Raw genomic sequence first — 21,126 nt, 5'->3', positions numbered from 1 at the left:
AGATGTACTAAAAGGTGAATGCAGTTAAACGGCTAAAAACAAGAAGTTAAAATAGTTTCTCATCACTTGCCCAAAACTTTCCCTTAAAGGAAAAGCTGAATCATCAAGATGGTAATGTAGTTTTTACTGTATGCGGCAAGTCATGGCCTTGTACTCCCACCTCTAAGTCACATGTAAATGAAGATTTTGCTTTCAACATCGGACATTAAGGTCAGTAAAAAGTGAACCACTACAGCTCTACAGCTCAGGACTCGAAGCATGAGAATGGAATTTGATGCTAACAGGTACAGATCAGGTACAACGAGCAGGATTAACTGTGTTTTGTAGAAGAGAGAGAAGGAGAACAGCATTAAGAGATTCAATAGAACATTTATTTCCCCCACATGAGAAAATACTGTTTGAGACAGGTTATTTGGCGAGTAGGTAAAATCTGCAGTTTGTACAAGCTTAAAATTTCTCTCAGCTCCATCTTATAAACAGGTACTAGAGCTCAGGTTTCTACAATAAATACAAGGCTCTGTGCTCCATGGTGCAAAAACAGGAAAAGAAGGGATTTCTGCTGTCTAACAGTTTGTGAACAATACATCCTCCATACAGCATTTCATCTTAAAAGCTTAACAGAACTAAACCTTGAAGTCACAAAGCCCATCTCGTCGTAAAACCCTATTCAATAGTTTATCTTAAATAAGATATCTGATTCAATTCTTCAACCAATATATAATTTAATTATCTCTATCTCTCTGCGGTCCATAAATAAATTACATTTCTGCGTATCAAAAATGATATATATTTAACCATTGACAACTGGCTGCGAATCATACATAAACTGTATGTATATACTTTACATACATACGAATGTAATCACACGAACTGACATCGATGACAAGCGGAATACACTTTGCAGCAAGTCAGTGATTTCATTTACTTTTTTTTTGTTTTTTTTACAAATATGTACAGAAGAGATCTGATTTCTTCATACATCCAGGCGATTGAATTCACAATAAACAAAATTCAAATTAAATTACATATCACATGACCAAAAAAAAGAAAAAAAAAGAAAAAAAAAAAAGAAATTAGATATATACACGAGTGTCTTTACAATATACAAGAAGTGGTTTGTAAAACATTAAAAAGTAAAAAGCTATCGTAAGAAAATGGCAGTGATTCATTCATACGTTTGTACATACTAGCTGATTCACTGACTCATTTGTATTTACTGAATCATTGTCAGAAAACAGACACCCCACTACGTCCATCTGACAATGAGCCTTTGGATGTTCCGGACTTAAAACCACCAGATTTAAAGTGACACTAGTTTAAAAACCACACGCGCTCACACTTTCGTTCATTAAAAGCATCCCCTTCACCCACCCCCAAAATCTAAAGGGGGCAAAAAAGACCCCAAACAAACAACTATTTCATGGCTGCCACTCCTTGACACTGGAAAGAAATGAGGGTGACTCCCAGACGTCTCCCTGTATCAGATAAACTAAGGCTGCATCCCATGTGCATCCCAGCGCAGACATGCAGTGCACTACTTTGGGCATCACTGAGGGACTCTGCCCTCTAAATTGTAGCCTGCAAGTCCGCTAGAAGGACTGATTTGGGACGCAGCCGCATGTGCGAGTGGTATTTGAGTAGTAGTGATGACAGGTATCGAAATGTGCTGAGGCTTGGGAGGCTCTATAGGAAGTTGGAGCCGACGAAGCCGTGGTCTCCTCGTACTCGGCTGAGGTGGATCATGGCTCGGTCGTAAGCCACCTGCACGGACTTCCGGATGCTGGTCTTCCGGCCCTCCATCAGACGCAGTTTGTCCACCGTGTCGTCCACGCCCAGGGGGAGCAGCTTCTCCCGAGGTAACCACTGCCTGCAGAAAGCACCAACAAGAGGGCGATCACTTATGGAATTCATGGCTATTTAGGAGTTTTCAAAATACATCTTATGATGCTACGCTAGAGCAGTAAGCCAACATGCACAGTAATGAGATCATGATTTCAGCGTTTACCAGATGAATTCAAGTGGACAAACATCATATTACCAGACTAGATTAAAACCATTACTGGGTTTCAAAGCATTTGAGAAAATGGCTTGGATTGTAGCCCAAATATTGGGTTATTCAGCGCATATACACCACCAGTCTGATAATTTGCATTTTTTCACATTAGCACCGACTAAACAGACAGTGAAGAGCAGCCCTGAAAGCAGTAAACACAAATGTTATCTAACACCACATCTGCACCAACAAATCAAAAATAATAGGATCTTTTTCAGTGGGTTTACTGGCAGTTTGCATAGGAACTGTTGAGGTGCATATATCATGTAGACCCAGAGTTTTCTCATCAGTGTACGTGTATGTATGTAAACATATTGGATAAATTATTGCCAAATCAATCCATCCATCCATCCATCAATCATCCCATCAATCAATCCATCAATCAATCCATCCATCCAATTAACTGATTATATTGTACATGTAAATGTACTCTATGCAACACAGGGTCATCAGGCATTGCTACGCCACTTGCATAAATTTTAGTTGCTGAAACTTTAATTTAGGGTTGGGATGAGCAATATGATGATATTTTACTGTTAATGTGATATTTTTTTTGTGTGGGGATATCCTGGCATTAGTTGTCATTACTTAAAGAACGCTGATCACTTGTATCCTTAAAAAGAAAACATAAGACATGTTTAAGATCTAAACTTCAATCTATGATGTTATGTGTTTTTCCCACTTTACACGTTTCCCATTTTCCTGAAGAGATTTTACACAGATGGAAAAACTTACGGACTTTTCAGCATGAAACGTCCTGACCTCAGTGACCCTGCTGAGGTTGGAAAAGGCTTAAAGAAGACTTACAGGCTTTAAGGGTCTATAAACAGTGTACACTGTCTGCAGTAAAACATCATTACCAAGAACTTATAACTTCAGCGGACATTTTGGTCAGCCTGTAGCAGAGCTTTTGAACAGCATGCTATACCCATTGGCTCAGTGCTACAGCACCATCTGCTGGCCAATTTCATCCAGTTCTTATTCAAAGTGTTTTGAATCATAAATATTTTTTAGAACTTAACTGACTACAAGTTTCAAAGTACAAATATTTAATAGTGAATGTACAGAACCCATCTATATTTATCAGGCATTTATCTTTTGGCATGTCTATGTTCTAATTCTACTTCTGTTCTCTGAGGAGAAGTTACAGCTACACTGCTCTTACCACGTGCGCTTGTTGTCGAAGAAGAGGATGAGGAAGAGTTTCTCGCCAGCCTCCTCCTGCCTCTGCTCTCCAAGCCGCAGCACATCCGCAGGGGGGACAGGGATAGGCACTCCGTTATGCAGCAGACCCTCCTCTGGCATGTCTGGATCTATGATCTACCACAGAGGAAACAATTCAAAATCAGCCTGAATATACCCCAAACATCCTAGGTCTGTTTAAAAGAGAAGATTAAACCTAGATCTAGCAGATATTTTCAACAGTAGTCCATTTAAATAGGAAATTATAAAGCATTTTCCGTTCATTTCATGACATATTTCTGAGTAAGGCTACAGCATCACGAGGGACTCTGAGCAAGCTGAGAGATTTTTTTGTTAGTGATAGGCAGAGATGGTAGGATAGGGAGGTGACACATGGTATTGTTTGTTAATAATAATTTTCATAGTGATGTAATCAAAAAATTAGATGATGTTTTAAAGCACGGCTGCTCAATCCTGGAGAGTTCAGATCCAACACACCTGGCTCTCAAATTCAGATGCTATTGAAGGCCTTCATTAATTGGATCAGGTGTGTTTAATTAGAGGTCGAACTAAGCTGTGCAAGGTGGTAGATCTCTAGGACCACGACTAACATACTAAGGGCTGGTTTCTTGAACATGGATTTAACCTAGTCATGGACTAAATGGGGGTTTCCCGTTAAAAATTCTATTTTAACTAGCCAATGCTTCTTAGCCCTGGCCATTGCCCTGCTTTTCTTTTTTCCCTGCTCCCAACACACCTGATCCAGCTAATCAGCTCATAAAAAAAAACATTATTGAGTTAAAGTGGCTGCATTAAAGCACTAAAATTTGCAGGGCAGTGGGCCTCCACAACCAGGGTTGGGAAACAGTGGCCTATTAGGTGTAATCTAGGTCAGGGAAGCTGGCCATAACACTATTAGCACTAGGATTAATCTGTGTTCAGGGAAAGTGGCACTGAATGTGCAGTATCTGTACTAACACTAAATATTTAGTATAATTTGTTAGAACCCTTATCGGTTAAGTTTCACAATGATGCCAAAGAATGCTGGTGTATTACTTTCTGAAACAGAATGTGATCTTTCAGGTGTCCTTACAGTAGTACTTGTGTACTTAAATGGAAGATCAGGAGACTATAGAACTGATTTTGTCTGTTTCAACAGTACGGCCTTCCTCAAACTGCAATGTGTGAACTCAGTACACAAGGTTACTGGAGTACAGTGAAGTAAAAGTGTGACAAGGCATGCAGAGCTGTACAGTTTCTTCTCTCACCAGAGCAGGGTAGGACGGGTAACCTCTACACTTGGCCCATACCAGATCCAGAGGCTCAAGTTCAGCATCACTCTCTATAGACAGCATATCCACTGAGAAAAAGAAGAATACATCACACTTACGAATACTACAAAACTTTTCTTGTTCTTTTATCCTAATATGCAATCACTTATCAAAAGGCCCATTTCATACAGTTTTTGTATTTTCATACATATTTATTGTATTTTCTATCTTTCTCTGAAGTCCACTTACATCATTTATGAGGTTTTATGTCCCAGAAAAACAGTCATAATTCATTTTTACATGACCATTTTCCAACATCTCTTTATCCCTTAGAATTAAACAGGCTGTGTTTGTCCTGTGCCTTTAAGACTGATATATATCAATGACTTCTGGTTCTGATTGGCTGCCGTGTATTGTGATTCATTCAAAAAGCAATTTGAAACATTCCTTATGACTTCAATGGGAACAGGTGGGGCTAAACTGCTGTTGGCAAACTGGCGAATATATGTAAATACTCAGGTGTTTGTGACATCACAATATAATTAATTAAAAACGGGCTGTTTCCATATATTGACTACATGGAGTGTAGAGTGAACGGAATGTATGGGCCCTTTAAAGTGTAATATTAGTAGTTATTTAGTCTTACCTGGACCAGTGTAGTCAGAATCTCCATTAACAGTCTCTAAAAATGGTACTTTGGACAACGCAGGTTTTCCACGACTTTTTTTTGGTGGCAAGATGCTGAAAACATTTAAAATCTACTATTAATACCTGTTCACAATCTATAATTAAAATCAAATGAAATATTAAGTGCTACGTGTGAGTAAGGAAGTCTCTTACATTTCCTTCTTGAGTATGGGCGAGGGACTGCTCTCAGAGTCCGAGCCGCCGTCTTTGTGCTTTCTGAAACCATTTGTGAGGGCTGTGAACACAGAAAGGATGAATTCAGAGATGAGAAAGGCTTAAAGGCATAATGAGTGTCTAAACCACAACTCCGTTTGATTTCTGACTCAACATATTTGCTAAATAACTGTGTGAAAGCCACAAAGCATGATTTGGAAGCCTTTTTAAGAAATGAGATGTGGTGTATTTATGTTTTCTGGAAGAAAATTATTTTAAGAGGCCAAATAATAACAATTCAGATGCCAAACTATTTACAAACAATAATAAAAATAGTGTTGTTGGTATTAGTAACATATTATTAATAATGTTTTATTAACATATCTACTATTAATTAATAGAACATTATGACAGCAATACTACTACTACTACTACTAAAATAATAATAATAATAGGTAACTATAATAAGTAAACTAATTACAATTTCAATTCAGTCTTTTGTTCAGTTGAGTGGCTCTAAGTCCTTATCTAATTCTAAATCTATATAGCACAGGCGGCGGCAGGGTCGCCACGCCTTCTGTTCGACAATGATGAGTGTGCGTTTAACTGAATCTGTGCACTCATTTCAGTAGCATTCAACTTAGTAATTTCAAAACCTAGCAGTTATAACGGAATCAGTCGTTACCAGATTCTATAGAGCGGGGTGGGGTCTTCTCCCGTTCCCGCTCAGGGCTAGTGCTGCGGCTGCGGGCTCCCTGATTGGCTGGGGTGAGTAAGGGAGGGGGTGTTGATGATCGAGATGTCTGAGCTGATGTCTCGATGTTTGTGGTTAGAGGCGTAGCAGAGGTGGTGATGGTTGGGGTGCTGCTGCAGCTGAGGGAAAGTGGAGGTGCTTTGCTCTCCCCACCATTCCCATTCTGCAGCTGATTGTCTCTTTCGCGCTGTAGCTTGGCTCCGTTTTTCGCTTTTCTGAAGAGGACAGAGGTGCGGCGGCCCACTCCTCCAGACACGGGCCTGGTGGGGGACAGAGTGTCTGAAATGCCATTCAGCAGCTTCCCCTCACTCGGGGACAAAACCGGGGGAGTGTCGTGCGCTCTGTTCTGAGACGCCACATCTGTCTCTGGCTCTACATCCTGGCTCTCATTGTTCAGTTTGAGGGCTTCAGAAGGGCAGGCCGAGGAGGTCTTTGGGTCGGCTGTCATTGGCCGGAGGGTGGGGGGATCCTGGGGAGTGTCCCCAGGAGGAGGGGATAAGGCCAGGCCCGAGGGCTCCAGGGTTGGAGGAGGTGTGGATTTACAATCATCTAAAAAACAAAAACAAGTTAATGTGTGGTCCCTTAATCATGAAATGTTCACAGTGTAAAGGGCAGTTGGCATTTTCAAATGGTGCAAAAAAGTTAAGGTTCACTGATGACAGCAACAATATACTGCAATAAACAAAATGTGCCCATGCATTATGTACAAAAGGCTATAACCCCAACCTTAACTTACAGGATTTATAACGTAAAAAAATCCAGTCAAAACAGCAATTATTACAAGTTACTAATTTTTTTTAGATAGAAAACAAACTTGCATTAGGAATAGGTGAATGTTTGGATTGTGAAAAGCAGAAAATAACCAACTTCTAAGACTGAACTTTGGAGGTGTGGAAATTATCCCTGCAGATGTCTTTGAAAAACTGAATGCAAGTCTCCCGAATAGAATTGAAGCTGTAACAAAGGCAAAGAGTTAATGCACTAAATACTGAAAAATATGTATATTTAGTTGTTGAGGCTTCTGTGTAATTTTCTGTTAAACATGTATTTTCTGCTTTTTTCCGGATGCTGAAAAATTACCACCTTAATTGTGCTTAATTGCTGTTTTGACTGGAAATTAAATATATGAAAGGTACTACATTATATAATCTCACCTTTGTCTGAGGATGAAGACAGATTGTTTTCAGTGTCCATCTCTTTGTCGTCCTCATCCTCCTCTTCATCCTCATCTTCCTCTTTCACGTCTCCGTTGGAAAGGTGCGAGTTGCGGCGGTAGCGGACGTTGTTGATCTCTTTGCGCAGCAGCCGGATGCGGCGGGTTCGGGCCCCGCTGGAGCGCATGGACGTCACCACGTCCAGCTTATCCAGTAGTTCCTTCAGCTGATCCTCCGCTGACATATGCAGCCTGTTCTCCGGGTCCAGCAGTGTGTCCACTGCACAACACACACAAGTACACACATTCATGCACACAGACAAGCACACAGGTCAGCGAGTCCACAAATGTGCTAAGCCCTATGTAACCCTATTTATCAGAGACAGACATGTCTATTTGAATACACAAATCAAACACAACACCGGTCACATCTATTGAGCGCAAATGAGTAACACGTAGTAGTGAACAATTATCTATCTGTGGTTTCTCTGACCAATATTGTGACTGCATTTTAAATTGAGACTATTTTCTATAAATAAAGGCTAAGGCCTGTTTTCTTGGCAAAGATGACCAGCACAGCCACTTTTTCTGCCTTAGGCCTTGAACCCTGAACATATGGTGCCAGACTGCCAGTAAGTTAAGGTTGTACTGTCATGTACACAGCACACAGGACTAGGGCCGTCACAATCGTGAAATATTAGCGGACAATTAATTGTCAAATAAATGATTGAGATTAATCTTTGAATGGTCTTTTCTCACTAGTTCACTATTTGCAACAATTAAATACTAGCCTAAAGTGGCCAAATTGACTGATTAGCCACCTTAGTTGCTAGCTATGTTTATTTAGTAGCCATGCTTACATAGTAGCTAACACTGGCTGTACTGTCAAATCAATATTGTGTGCACATTCATACAAATGTCTACAGTCATAGAGAATTATATGTAGAGTTTAGCAAAGTTACATGTTTTTCATGAGAGTGAAAGTATAACAACAGAACATTTTGCCAGCAAACCTGCCAAAAACATAAGAATGAGCTCCATAGCTAACAAATGGACAAACATTACTCAGCACTGCCCAGTAAACATGTTAAGAGGACGAAGTTACAGTTAGAACTTTTTTTGTTTTTATAAGCCCCATGATGTCTCAATGAATGTATTTACTTCTCTCTTTTACTTACATTTATTTGCTTCCTCTAATTCACATTTGTTTGTTGCAGTCCAACAACTGTAGAAGTTGACTGCAGTCAGCTTGAATAATTGCTATCATCTCTGATTACGATTAGGTGATTATGTTTTAACAGTGACAGGCTCAGCTTTGACCTCTGATTGGTCTAACTCATCTACAGGTGGCTCACAGGTTTTTTTTAGTGTCATTAGGTTAAATTTCCCTATTTAAACTTAAGAGAATGCTGTTAAAAAGGTAGGATATGATACAAAATACTGCTCTAGCTCTTTCAAACTGCAGCTGACAACAAACCTTTCAGCCCTACTAAAACATCTAAAAATATGCTTTGGTGCCTAGTTCCTAATGTGTGATATTATATAAGTGTATGTAATAAATTATTAATATAACAAACGATTACACCTTTTTAAACAGTAGTATATTCAAAGACATAAATTATGAAATATTTCAAAAAGCCTGATTTTTTTTTAATTCACACCCAATGTGGGTGTTGCTCATGGTCACTAACCATCCTCCAGCGTGCTCCTGTAGTAGTTGTTCTTGTGCGGTGACTCTGCCAGGTGCATGCCGGTATCTGGGTCCAGCCCTGTGTTCTGAGCCTGCCTGTGTGCGTGCCGCAAAATAGCACCCCCGAGCTCCCGCAGACGCACCGCGGCCCGGTGGAACACTGTGTCTTTAGCGTTGTAGAGAAGGCAGTTAGAGATCATGAGGTTAAAATCCGCCTCCAGGTCCGAGAGAGTGCGATACTTGTGTGCCTCCAGCTTGGACCTCATGGTGGAGAAGTCCATGGGCTGAGAGATGAATTCCAAATAATCTGGTACCTAAGACAAAAACAGGCATTAGGTGACAAATTAGCAGAGAAACAGAGAAAAGACAACAGCCATTCCCGCTGGAGCGCTGATTTAATTGTGACTTTCAAATTAAAATTATGTGAAGCTAACTATGATCCAGAAAAAAAAAATTAGCATCATAAAAGTTGCTCTGTTAGATTAGATATGGTCGCCTGTGCTTAATTATTATAGTCTTTAGAAGATCTGATTCAGTTTAGACAAAAAAATTTGGAGTCATTAGTCTGTAGTTCCCTTGTGATTATCAGTCAATGAATAACAATCTGAAACAAAATACACATATTTATATTTTACAGGTTTTTTTCTTGTTCCTTAATGAACAGAACTTATGAACAGAACTAACGAATAGAAGTGCATTGCAAGCATGAGGAAAGTGACACAGTTTTGTTGTTTTAGCTTTGTAGTTCAGCACAGTAGATTTGCAAACACATAAATATGACTGGGTATGAAATGCAGGATGTCAACTTTATTTCCAGCATACTAAATATATATTGGGAGAACCTTATTTTCAGTTTTTTACATAATTTAAAAATGCCTGTTGTGTTTTACATTGTTTGTTTGTATTTCATGAAGAGACAGACCAAAAGAAATGGCCTAAAATGACTTGGAAAAAGGTCTGGTTCCATTGACTTACATTAAAAGTAAGGTAGGTTTTTTCCTTCTCCTGTAAAGTTATCATTTTGGAGATAACAGTGATACAGTGCTTTTTATTCATTTCAGGGGGCAGCAAGTAACTGTTTCTTATTGTCTCTTGAATTTGTTTCCTGGTTTGCAGAACAACGCTTGTGCACAAGAAACCTTAACAAAGCTCTAGAGTTGATTACAGATATATCACTATATGCACCACTACAGATTGCATGATACCGTCTTTTCTACTCAAACTCCCACAGGAAGAAATACACAGCTAACAACATCACATCACAGTGCGAGCGACTGCTATTTCAGGCTTAATTTGCAACAAGGCTGGATTACATTCATTCTGTTTTCCCTTCTGAAGAAAACTCTAAAGAAATGGTGATGAAAAAGAAAAAATGTTAAACAGGTCAAGAAGAGTACCAAGAACACTTGACAAATATGTGTCAAAGGCTGGCATACAGAGCACCAGCATGACCACAGAGGGTTTACCACAAGATGCAAACCACTGATAAGCTTCAAGAGCAGCAAGGTGAAGTTATAGCTTCCTTAAAAGTATATTAAAAACTGTTTAGTTCTGGTACGAAGTCTTACTGAAAGACTAACATGTCAACCTGTACCAGAGAGATGGAATGAAGAAACTGCGAGGCCAAAGGAACTCCTCCTGAGCAAAAAGCACCTCTTCTGTTAAACACAGTGACATGGGCATGTGTGGCCGGAACTGAAACACTCGTGGGGGGGGGCAACATGAAGATATTTATCGTTATCATGATAAGCGACATCTCAATATGCTTTTATGAGTGCTTCCATTTGCAAGTATTGAACACGAATAAATGGAGAACCATGTTTGAAAAGGCTGGGACTCCTATATGGCTCAACCAAAGCAGAGTGAATTACAGCACTTCAACCTTATCATGACGGTTTCATTTCAAATAATTTCAAATGCTGGAGTGCACAGCCAAAATGTCTGAGCGATACTGGCCAAAAATACCTTGATTATACCTTTAAGTCATACTATAGAGCCTGTAGCTCTGCATCAGGATTGCATTTTTTTAAAACACGTTCAATGCATGATCTTAGCACCGTCTTCTCAGCGTGCCTGACGTTGTTATCAGTTTTGTCCTCTAGCTCTTCACCAGTGAGAACTGGACTGTCAGCTGGACAGTTTTGGCTGACTAACTGTTCTGAATTAGTTTTAATATATGAAATGACCTGTTCTTTAGGAATCATCTCATAATTTAATTAGGGACGTCCCAATTTATTCCCCACCCTCGCCGCCCCCAACGAGAGCCAATTCTTTTAATATGTACTATCAGCTAATGCTCAGTCTTACCCAATCTTTGGGTTTTCATAGCTAATAAACTTGTACAATTTAGGAAAATACGCTAGGCTGCCATTTAATACTACAGTAGAGTTTTTTTAGCATGTGCATAATGTGACATTCTGGACATATCTGTTAAGATTTTTAGCTTACTGTTTAATATGATCCAGTTTTATTGATCTCTTTTGATCACGTGGCTGCCAGATATTTTTACTAGGCACTAAAATATTTGATACGTGCATGGTCATGGTGGTACAATCAGAAATTATATACTTATTGTTTTTCTGGACTGTGTATGTAAAACAACCATTAATATAATATAATGTTGTGTATATGCCAAGATTTCATATTGTTGCAACGTGTGTGCAGAAGCTATTCCTTTCTATCTGTTTTGAATGCTACTAACACTGATTTAAAACCAGAAGCAATGCAGCACGGCTGGTAAAGCAGAACATTTCTGCAGTAGTTAAGCTTTCAACCCATTCAGACTCACGAAAAGACTCAGAAAATCATGGCAGGAATGTATTTATCACATGTTTATGGCTGCAAAATGCTCAGGACAAATGGCACAAAGCAGATCAGAATAGCTGCATGCTCACATTTTTACGTGCCCGTGTTATGACGAAAGGCAGCTATTTCAAACATAGTACACGGAAGATAATACAACTTTCATTTTCCACCAGGAGGTTTCAGACCGAAGACATTTAGATAACCTAGATAACTGTTATCTTTTGAAAACAAACCGTAGTGCTGCAGGTTGTGGATGATGTCTTTTTATGGCTCCTCTATGACAGCGCAGTACACAAAAAAAACAAAAGAACGTATTGGAGCTACACCAGGCTGATACCTGATCCATTAAAAGATGCCTGGACGTCCCTAAATTTATACCTCTAATACTAAAAAATTAGATGTTTTTAGACATTTTATGGCCTTAAACAACATTTTAAGACTTTATAAGACTTTTTAAGGATCCGCGAGAACCCTGTGTATGCAGACAAGAACGCTGCTCGCACATTTGGTCTGTACCTCTTTGAGATCGACAGGCTGTGCAAAGATCTGTGCCGCGTCTTTCTCCTGCAGCTGTTCCAGGGTGGAACGCTGCAGCATCAGAGCAGGAGTTAGCTGCAGCTCCATCACCGCCTGATGAACCTTCACCTACAGGACACAGAGCAGGACAAGGTCAGAGAGTCTAGTTTTGCTGTGTCTGAATTCAAGGTTGTTAAAAGTGTCTGTTCAAAGCACAGCAAGGGACAGTAAGCACATTATGTACATTTTCTATTACTAAACTCAAGGGAATCCCAGAGTACTGTACTGTTAAGACAATCTGAGCTGCACTGAACTCCATCAAACGTCTGCTTGTACAGCCTAGTTAGATGACAGAGCACATGCCCTCTATTTCATCTGAAAATAAATCTGTCTGTTTCATTCTGAAACTGGCGGGTACAGCAGTTTGAGTGACTGGTCAAAGTGATACATGCTCTTCCATTTCGCTCTTTTTTTTTGATGATATGCTTAAAACAATGATGGAATTGGCAACTACTTTAGGTCCTTATGAGTTGGGGACACTTAAAAAACAATTATTATAAGGTGACAAGAATCAACAGCTACTGAGTCAGTTTATACCAGACAAACTCCACCCAGTGAAAGGACTGGTTGGTTGTACTCTGTTAAAGAGGGAAGGGCAGTATTATTCTTTCAGTCTAATCATGTACAAGTACAACAATGTTGCACGACCAGACGTTTAAAACGACTTCATGTCTCATACACATAGGAGAAGGTGTGGTCAGGTGACTGTTCTTCTAGGCTGGAAATACTGCCATGCAGAGAGTTACTAGAATTGGAGTAAGAAGGAAAAGATACCCAAACACAGTATCAGTATCTTCAGTGACACTTGAGCAAATTTAGATCAGGATCAAAAGCTACAAGCAGCATTTGATCCAGCTCCAAAGACAAAACCAAAGACAAAAAACTTTACCTGCTCTCTCTTTAGTTTCTCTCTCTTGCGGATGAGCTCAACCAGTAACCGTGCTCGTTCTAGGTCGTGCCGCAACTTCTGCCAGTATTTAAGCTCTTGTCTCACAGCGCTCAACTTTTCGTCTGGCTCAGCCTGTACATACACACACAAAAGACACCCAATTCAAAGACATAGAAGACATTAAAACTCTATGATAAGAACATGATGTATGAAGTTCCTGGCAAAGTGAGTGAAGGTTACCAAATAAAGGTTACACATTGTTAACTATTGGATTTAGAACACTGAAAAAAGGATCTACCAAACTAAATTAGGGAGAACAACAAATCATGGATGCACAGAGTGCTTGTAACAAAGACTGAGACACAAACTTCCAAAAACAAACCTGATCTGCACTCCTCTGGGCCTGCAGATGTGAGTGTAACCGGCGAATGAGAGGCACTCCGTTGCGTGACTGACGCTTCAGTAACCAATAATTGTGCAACCTCTGCATAAAATAATTCTTTCTTTGAATTACAATTCCTTTAAAAACTTTGTTCAATCTGTGGAAAAATAGCAACGACAGACATTAGTGACAAAAAAATACATAAAACATAAAACTGCTTATAGAATTTATTTTGAGATAATATAAATTTATCTGAGATAAATAACAGATGAAATGGGAACTAAATCAGTGGTTCAAATCCTGGTTTTAGAATTCTGCCCAGCTCATTTTAGTGTTTTCATCCAAGACTGCTAGTATTTCGCTCCAAATTTTTAATACAGTTGTTAACTGTTGCACCTTCATGTTCAAAATCTAGGTGCACGATTGGAATCAGATGATTTTTGCAACAATTTCAGACCTGCCAACCTTGGGAAAATATTTTGCGTAGCACAATAATGTAATGTAAGGCTGATTATTTAACTGTTTTAACTGTAAGGCACACAATTTCCAGGTAACGTCATTTCTGAGGCACAGGCACATGCATTTATATCGTAGCATGATCTGCTCACTACGATTACGGGTTTGGCTGCGATAATAATTGTGAACACAGTACCGTGAAAAGTCACATTTAACAATCTGAGGCACACAGACAATATAACTTCACATTACTTTGCCAACTTAAATGCCTGGTGAATAAGCAAGCCAGCTCGCAAATTACGTAATGTTAGGCTAACGTTATTAACATTTCATATTTTCCTAAGGTTGGCAGGTCTGCGTTAAGTTAACTCCATTCACAACTTCAACTTTCCACATCCACTCCAGCCTGTTTATCTTTGCAAAGGAGTTAAAAGCACCGTCCTCCCAGACCACCTAGACGGAGTGAGGATGGTGAATAAGAGGGATAAAAAACATGTTGTGTTGCTATCAATTTGCAGTTTTATGAAATAACTGACATTACGTATTTGTCCTGTGTACCGCTGCGCAAAATGTGTAAAGATCGGCAGGTCTGCAATTTTATGATGTAAATAACGTGAAGCAGGTAAGTACACTCACACTGCATTTGAATTTTGCTGCTACATCTATACAAAAATACTATAGCATACTATTGCACAACTCACTGTGTTAAACAGCCAATTGCCCCTTACTTTGGTGAAGCACTTTATTTGATTCATCTCATATAAATAGGGACCAATTTTTCATTTATGATTTCAAAATGCAAGTCTGGCTTTTTAAAGAGCAAATAATGTTATTTATACTGCAACTCTGGCTAATACTAGAGAAATACTGGAAATACGCTGGTGTGATCATTTAGCCCAAACAGTGTGAAAATTGTCCCCTGGTCAGTCTGGCTACACAGAAATCATAACTAGGTATAGAAATTCATAAAAACATTTTCCATAAATTTTTCATAAAAAAAGTTTCCTACACATAAGCTATACTTAGTTTTGATTTGACTGACTGAATTTTTTTTTTTAATACTCTTAAGGCCAACATTCAAAGCACAACATTACAGGTCTCTAAATCTCCAAATCCCAAACCATTTTAATAGTGTAGCTTTAACAATGTCCAGTTTCCATTTTGTCCCATGTTAACAAATTACAAGTAGAAAATATTTTATTTTGTTAGGAAAAAATAAAGGCAAACACTGTCACTGATGCAAACCACCATTACTTTTTCTTGGTGCTTATTTCCACAACCTAAATCTCTAAGTTAGCACGAGTCCACGAGGTGCCCATTTATTCATAACAACAAAACATTTCTTTCTGGAAGTTGTTAAAATGGAACAAAACACGAACTGGAAATTGTGAGGATTTTGCGGCTTTATCTGAACACCTGAATGACTAAACAAATGCTATTATGAGTTTGGTCATAGATATTCAAATAACCTCCCACACAGTGTTTCCCCCAGGTTTGTTTCGGGCCTGTGGGAAACACTGACCACATCAATCTCAATATCGTGATGATTCACTCTAACGTTCTTTGAAATCTGGAAGCTGCTTGCTTACTAATAATTTTAATTAATACCAGTTTTTAATCTCTCCACTATGTGCTGTATATACACATTACACTCTATTATTCTCCAAGTTATTTAAAGTGTTTTACTGTAGTTTAACGTAAGGTTTTGACTGTCAAATATATAGGAGTAATATACAGGGGTAATATTTGAATATTATTATTATTATTAATAATAATAATAATAATAATAATATCCTGAGTTGGAACTGAGAAAACATTAAAACACGCAAGGCAGGGGTTCTTCAGGACCAGGTTTGGAAATCACTGAACTCGAGTGCAGACAGTGATCTGTAGGAAGGCACTGGTAATGAAGGCAGGTGGATACTGAGGTACTCACCTATGTGGAGGTATCTGTGGCACAGAGACCACTGGTGTTGTCACTTTTCTGGACGTTACATCTTGGCTCTTCTTCCCCTTCCTCTTCATGCTGACGTCCTTCTTACTGCTCCGTCCTGACTTCAGCTGGGGCGTCTGAACGTAGGCACTGCTCCCCCTGTTTGCCCGTCCACCCACCACCCTCCCCCCAGTCTCCTCATCATCTGAGCCCTCTTTGTCCGCTGGCGAGTGCGCCTCGCAGAACGCTGTCTTCTTCACAGAAAATGTCGTCCCATTCACAGTCGTTTCTCGCACCGGGTCAATTTTCATGAAGAGTCCCGCCCTCTGGGCGCAGGTAACGTGGAAGGCCGTGTAGCAGTTGGCATTGTGGCACTGGATGGACGCCCCACAGCCTTTCTGCTTGCACAGGTAACATGTCAGCTTCCACCTGGCAGGAGGGATGTTGTCCACTCCCTCGACAGGCTCCAAAAAGACAGTATTTGCGAAACACACCTCGGGGATCCAGATGGCGCACACCACGTGAGCCCATCGGCCGTCGCTGGTCTGTTTGAACGCTCCGCCCCTATTGGGGCACAGTACGCAGTCCACAGGGCGGGAGGGGGACTGGAGGCAACAGCGGCACAGCCACTGACCCTCTGGGATATAGGGGACCCCGTAGCACTCCTGGTGCACAGCCAGGTTGCACATGTCGCAGAAGAGGATTACGTTGCTGTTAAGGCATTCGTCGTCTAAGCACACGCAGCAGAAAGCGTCCTCATCGATGGAACTCTGAGGAGGAGCCTGGCTCCTTGACTCCAGGAACGACTCCTTCTCCAGACGGTCCATCAGCACCTCAAAGGTGTCCGCCGAAACAACTGGCTGGCCCTCCGATGTCCGCTTCTCGTTCACCATCTCCAACCAGGCCACGTCCTCCTCATCCATGTCGTACTCTGCCTCGTTCTCCAGCTCCTCTTGAGACTTTTCCATGTAGCGGTAGTACGCTGTGGGTAGAGGAGAGGCCTCTGTGGGTGTAAAGGACTCAAGCACCCTGAAGGTGGGCTCGGGTAAGGGGCAGTGGTTACTGTGCGAGTGAGACTGTCCATGTGAATTCGAGCAGTGGTTCTGTGAGGAAGTGTACGCATTCTTAGAGTCTTTCTTTTTGCTTTTACTGCTGGTGGACCTGCGGCTCGGGCTCGCCACGCTGGTCGCAGACGACTGCTCACTGTTCTCTTTGTTGCTATTGCACTCCGCAATGTCCTGCGCCGTCATCTCGTCCTCCGTGATGATGGCCAGCGGGTCAAAGATGCTAATCCGGTGAAGCCGGCCATCCAGGTCCACCTCCACCATCTTCTGGGCCTGGGCGTAGGTCAGGGTTTCACGGGTTGGTGAAACTTTGAGCCTGTAGGGGGACGGTGAGCGGGGCTGTGCTGACCCCCGACCTCCACCACTTCGGGGGGTGGCATCACCTTTTCTGCCCCCCAAACCCGTGGACACACCCCCCCTCCGGCGTGGTTTTCTCATGGGCACCCTCACTGCGTAGCCACGCTGAGCCTGGACCTGCGCACAGAATATAAAGGCACAGGTAAAAAGACATTAGTGGTATAGATACATGCATAGTTTAGTCATTTCCTTTTCCATCTCCAGTTCTTAGTTCACCTGCTCTTCACAAATTTGTGTTTACTCTGCTTCTGGGTCATGTCATTAGCTAATGATCCAGTCCTTTTTGCACTGAATCAGGTGCGAACAAGAAAAAAATTAAGGTCAGCGTGAATTGAAAATTGTAAAGCATTTTCCTTTGGGTTTGTGACGTATTTCCAAGTGAATCATGATTTGAATCAAGGAGCGTCTTTGAGCATTACTGTTTAATGATATGTGGGGGCAGTAAGATAGGATATCATTGGTTAGTATTAGTTGTTCCTGCCTGCTGGTGCACAGTGATGTAATAAAACTCAAAAGACATTTTTGAGGTGAGGACTTTATATTTCAATTAAATAATACAGGAAACCAAGAATTTTGTCTTTTGAATGGACTGGTAAGATGAATATGACCAAGCACATGAACTAACAAAATGAAAAGATCAATGCTGACCTGAGGTTAACTTTAAACTATTCATTGCAGGTGGACTACAGGACCAGACATGAAAAACAGACTTTCAACACATTATTTGACGTATTAAATAATCACAAAGACCTTCACAAACTAAACCAAGTGTTTATAAGTGGAGAAAACATGTATGGAAGCACATGTGGATTTACACGAGTCTATTCTAATGGAAACCTACAACTTAGGTTTACTTTCCATCATAGCTTCGTATGTACTATTTATTCTCATTCGTTGAAACTCTGATTGTGGTCAGCAGTTTAACGTCTAATGTCAGTGGAAGTGCCCAGATGGTAGGAGTTTAGGACCAATCAGAAGAGACTCAGATGAATTTAGCAACTTAAAAACACACTAACACAACTTTATTATTATATGCAATGTGATGAAAACCACTAATATCTCTGTTCTAGTAGGTTCACCATTCAAGGGGAACTCCACCAATTTTTCAAAACTTCTACATAATTAAATGGTTGAGATGTAAACGGTCATTCAGAGTGGCTCAATGTGAAATGTTCTGTTCTAGAGAAACCTGCCCAGTCAGAACTGTTCACAGTGGTGGTGATAGGAACCAGACATCAGAAGAGTTTAGTGCCTCTAAAATCTCCCTCACAGAAAGTTACCTGCTGCTTGATGTCTGACACATTGTTTTATGATAGGTTAGTGATAAAGTTTTGGTTCAAATGTATTGTCATTCATTTATTTTAATCCATTCATGACACAGGGACACATGCAGGTTGTTAAAAGGCAAAACAGTCAAAGAAAACTTTATTTTTTCAGATTTATGACTACTTTACCATCTTCATCACATACAAAACTCAGGAAGACACGTGTAGCTTCACTGGCGGTTTCGGATAGTAAATAAAATAGCTATGTTTGTGATGTAGACATCATGACCCCTGGTTCCTATCACCACTACTATAAAGAGATCCGAGTCTGTTACATGTAAACAGAGGCAGTGGTTTGATCTCAAGGACTGAATTATTTGGAAATTCGAGAAAATTCCAAAATAACTACACATGCAGGTTGTCAAAACTGTCACAAATAAATCTGACACAAGGACAAACTAAATGCAATGCATTAATTCGTTTAAATAATAATGAATAAATTGATTTATTGCAGTAATCTCAGGAAGCTCGCCAGTAAACACACTGTTTTTATTTTTGCTCTCTGGGGGGCGGGACTTTGATGTTATGCACAAGGCCTCCGGCATTTCGCCTTTTCATCGCTTAACTCGCCACTATTTTTCGTGTCTGACACGGGGTTATGGCTGCGGGGTACTCCGGTATCAACTGCGATAAGAAATCTGATGATCACATCGAGAAACGACGAAGTTATTTAAAGTTGCTTCCACATTTCTCCCTCGAAGTCAGGCGCCGCCGAACAGCTCGGGAAGTTTTTCTCTCTTCCCAGCGAAACTGCACTTTATCGGCCAATCACCGCGCTCGAAACGCGACTCGAGCCCCCTTTCAGCCAATGAGCGACGTGCTGAGCGGATAAAGCGTTCGGTTACGCGTCCTCATTTCTAGAACGAAATGTCAGCCATGTTAACAGTTTTAGCCGAACTTCAGGCTGTAGTCATGGCAGCGGGGCTGTCGGCTCAAACTTAAAGCTGCTTTACTGACACAATAAAATGCAATGTCAGCGCCCCGTACACAGAGTTACGGCTAAATAAACCACTGTTGGGTCACAACACCGCCCAAAATAAACTATCCTCGGCTTCTAGGTAGCCATATCGCTAACTTTAGCTATCTTAGCTAGCCTCCAAGCCCGCACAACAAACTCGTCTCAGTAAACCTTCCATACAGGCTGAAGGTTAGCTCTTCGCTAACTGTATGTTGACACCGACTAGCTCACTTTATTTCGCAAGCGAGGACGATAAAACACACGTATACACGTCCTGGGTGAACGTTCAGTTCGCCCTCAACAAGTAAACAAAATCATTACCTTGGTTTTAACACGGCAACTCTCCCGAAGCAAGCGTAAACCCTCCCGCTCGTCGGAGCCTGGCCAAGTTAGCCAGCAGAGCAGAGGCGTTCTCCCCTCGAAAAGCCGGTCAAATCCGCCGATAAAAACAGTCTCCCCCCACCGGTCCCTCTCACTCTTTCATGGTGTCTTCCTACAAACGTCTTCACTGGCAGCCGGACGCATTTTCCCGTCTGCGCTAACAGTTCGCAAGTTCAGGTCTGCATAGGTCTGTGCCTGTAGTTTAGCGTTTAGCGTAGCTAGCTGGCTATTTTCAGCTACAAAACGAACCGACGTTGCCTGGCTAGATAGCGGGTAGCTGATACAGAGGGAGAGAACGGGGCTTTCAGTCAAGATAGCGAGAACACGCCCCTTCAGAGGAAAAGAAAAAGCAGGCGATCCACACGGTCGGCTTTTACACACAAATCATGGAACAGCACATTTATTTAACGCTTGATGGACAAGAAATTTGTAACGGCTTTCTTCTGGCACGTACTGTAACGCCCAACCTTGCAGAAGTGGCCAGTGCTGGTGGTAAAGGTGCAGAGGTTTCGCTGCCCTTTCCCCACAACCTGCTAGCTCAACTAACTGCAACTATCGGTTGGCAACTGGCGAGCTGCAGTCAGAGATTTGGCCGGGTAGCACAGAGGCGCTGCATACCACGAGGTGGATTTCCAAGTTATGAGCAACATGAGTTTTATGGATAAGCAAACTTTAACTGTCTAATTAAGGCAATTAATTAAAATATGACCAAATTTCTATATATAATGCACATGATTGGCAAACTGTTATACCGATTGTGGTATTGCTAAATGGCTCTTATGAAAAAGAACTGTAGTCACATTATAAGAAACTACAGTTTTTATAGTTTTTTTAAAAATAGTTTTATATAAGCCTTCAACAATAATAAAAAACCCTCGGTATAATATTGCTTCAGTACAGTCCTATAGCAGTCTAATGTTTGTGCAGAACCAGAAACTGTAATAATTCTCTGATTTTACTGTAAGATTTTTATGGGAACTCATGTAGTATTACTTTATTCTTCTACATAAGTGTTTTTTCTAACACAACCTTTAAAAAGTGGTTCTTCAAGACAATG

General features: G+C 40.8%; 1 protein-coding gene across 1 annotated transcript; it reads right to left on the bottom strand.

Moving 5' to 3' along the window:
• Window positions 1–349: 349 nt before the first annotated feature.
• On the bottom strand, window positions 350–20,646 carry brpf3b (bromodomain and PHD finger containing, 3b). The gene is made up of 13 exons (XM_036579361.1): window positions 20,010–20,646; window positions 15,988–17,522; window positions 13,596–13,752; window positions 13,214–13,345; window positions 12,265–12,393; window positions 8,945–9,257; window positions 7,255–7,533; window positions 6,032–6,649; window positions 5,347–5,428; window positions 5,153–5,247; window positions 4,504–4,595; window positions 3,219–3,373; window positions 350–1,867 (listed from the first exon to the last, which is right to left on the bottom strand). Exons 2-13 carry the CDS (start codon window positions 17,484–17,486, stop codon window positions 1,684–1,686), a joined length of 3,735 nt encoding a protein of 1,244 aa, XP_036435254.1. The 5' UTR covers window positions 17,487–17,522; window positions 20,010–20,646; the 3' UTR covers window positions 350–1,683.
• Between the last annotated feature and the right edge of the window lie 480 nt (window positions 20,647–21,126).

This window comes from Colossoma macropomum, unplaced genomic scaffold (genome assembly GCF_904425465.1).
Source record: "Colossoma macropomum unplaced genomic scaffold, Colossoma_macropomum, whole genome shotgun sequence".
Taxonomy (NCBI): Eukaryota; Metazoa; Chordata; class Actinopteri; order Characiformes; family Serrasalmidae; genus Colossoma; species Colossoma macropomum.
This window is presented reverse-complemented; position numbering and strand designations above follow the sequence as displayed.

Coding starts and splice junctions, on each gene's coding strand:
- brpf3b (XM_036579361.1), bottom strand. CDS start 17,486: ATGAGAAAACCACGCCGGAGGGGGGGTGTGTCCACGGGTTTGGGGGGC. Junction 13,346..13,595: donor CCCAGAGGAGTGCAGATCAG/GTTTGTTTTTGG, acceptor GTGTATGTACAG/GCTGAGCCAGACGAAAAGTT. Junction 5,429..6,031: donor ACCCCGCTCTATAGAATCTG/GTAACGACTGAT, acceptor CTGTGTTCACAG/CCCTCACAAATGGTTTCAGA.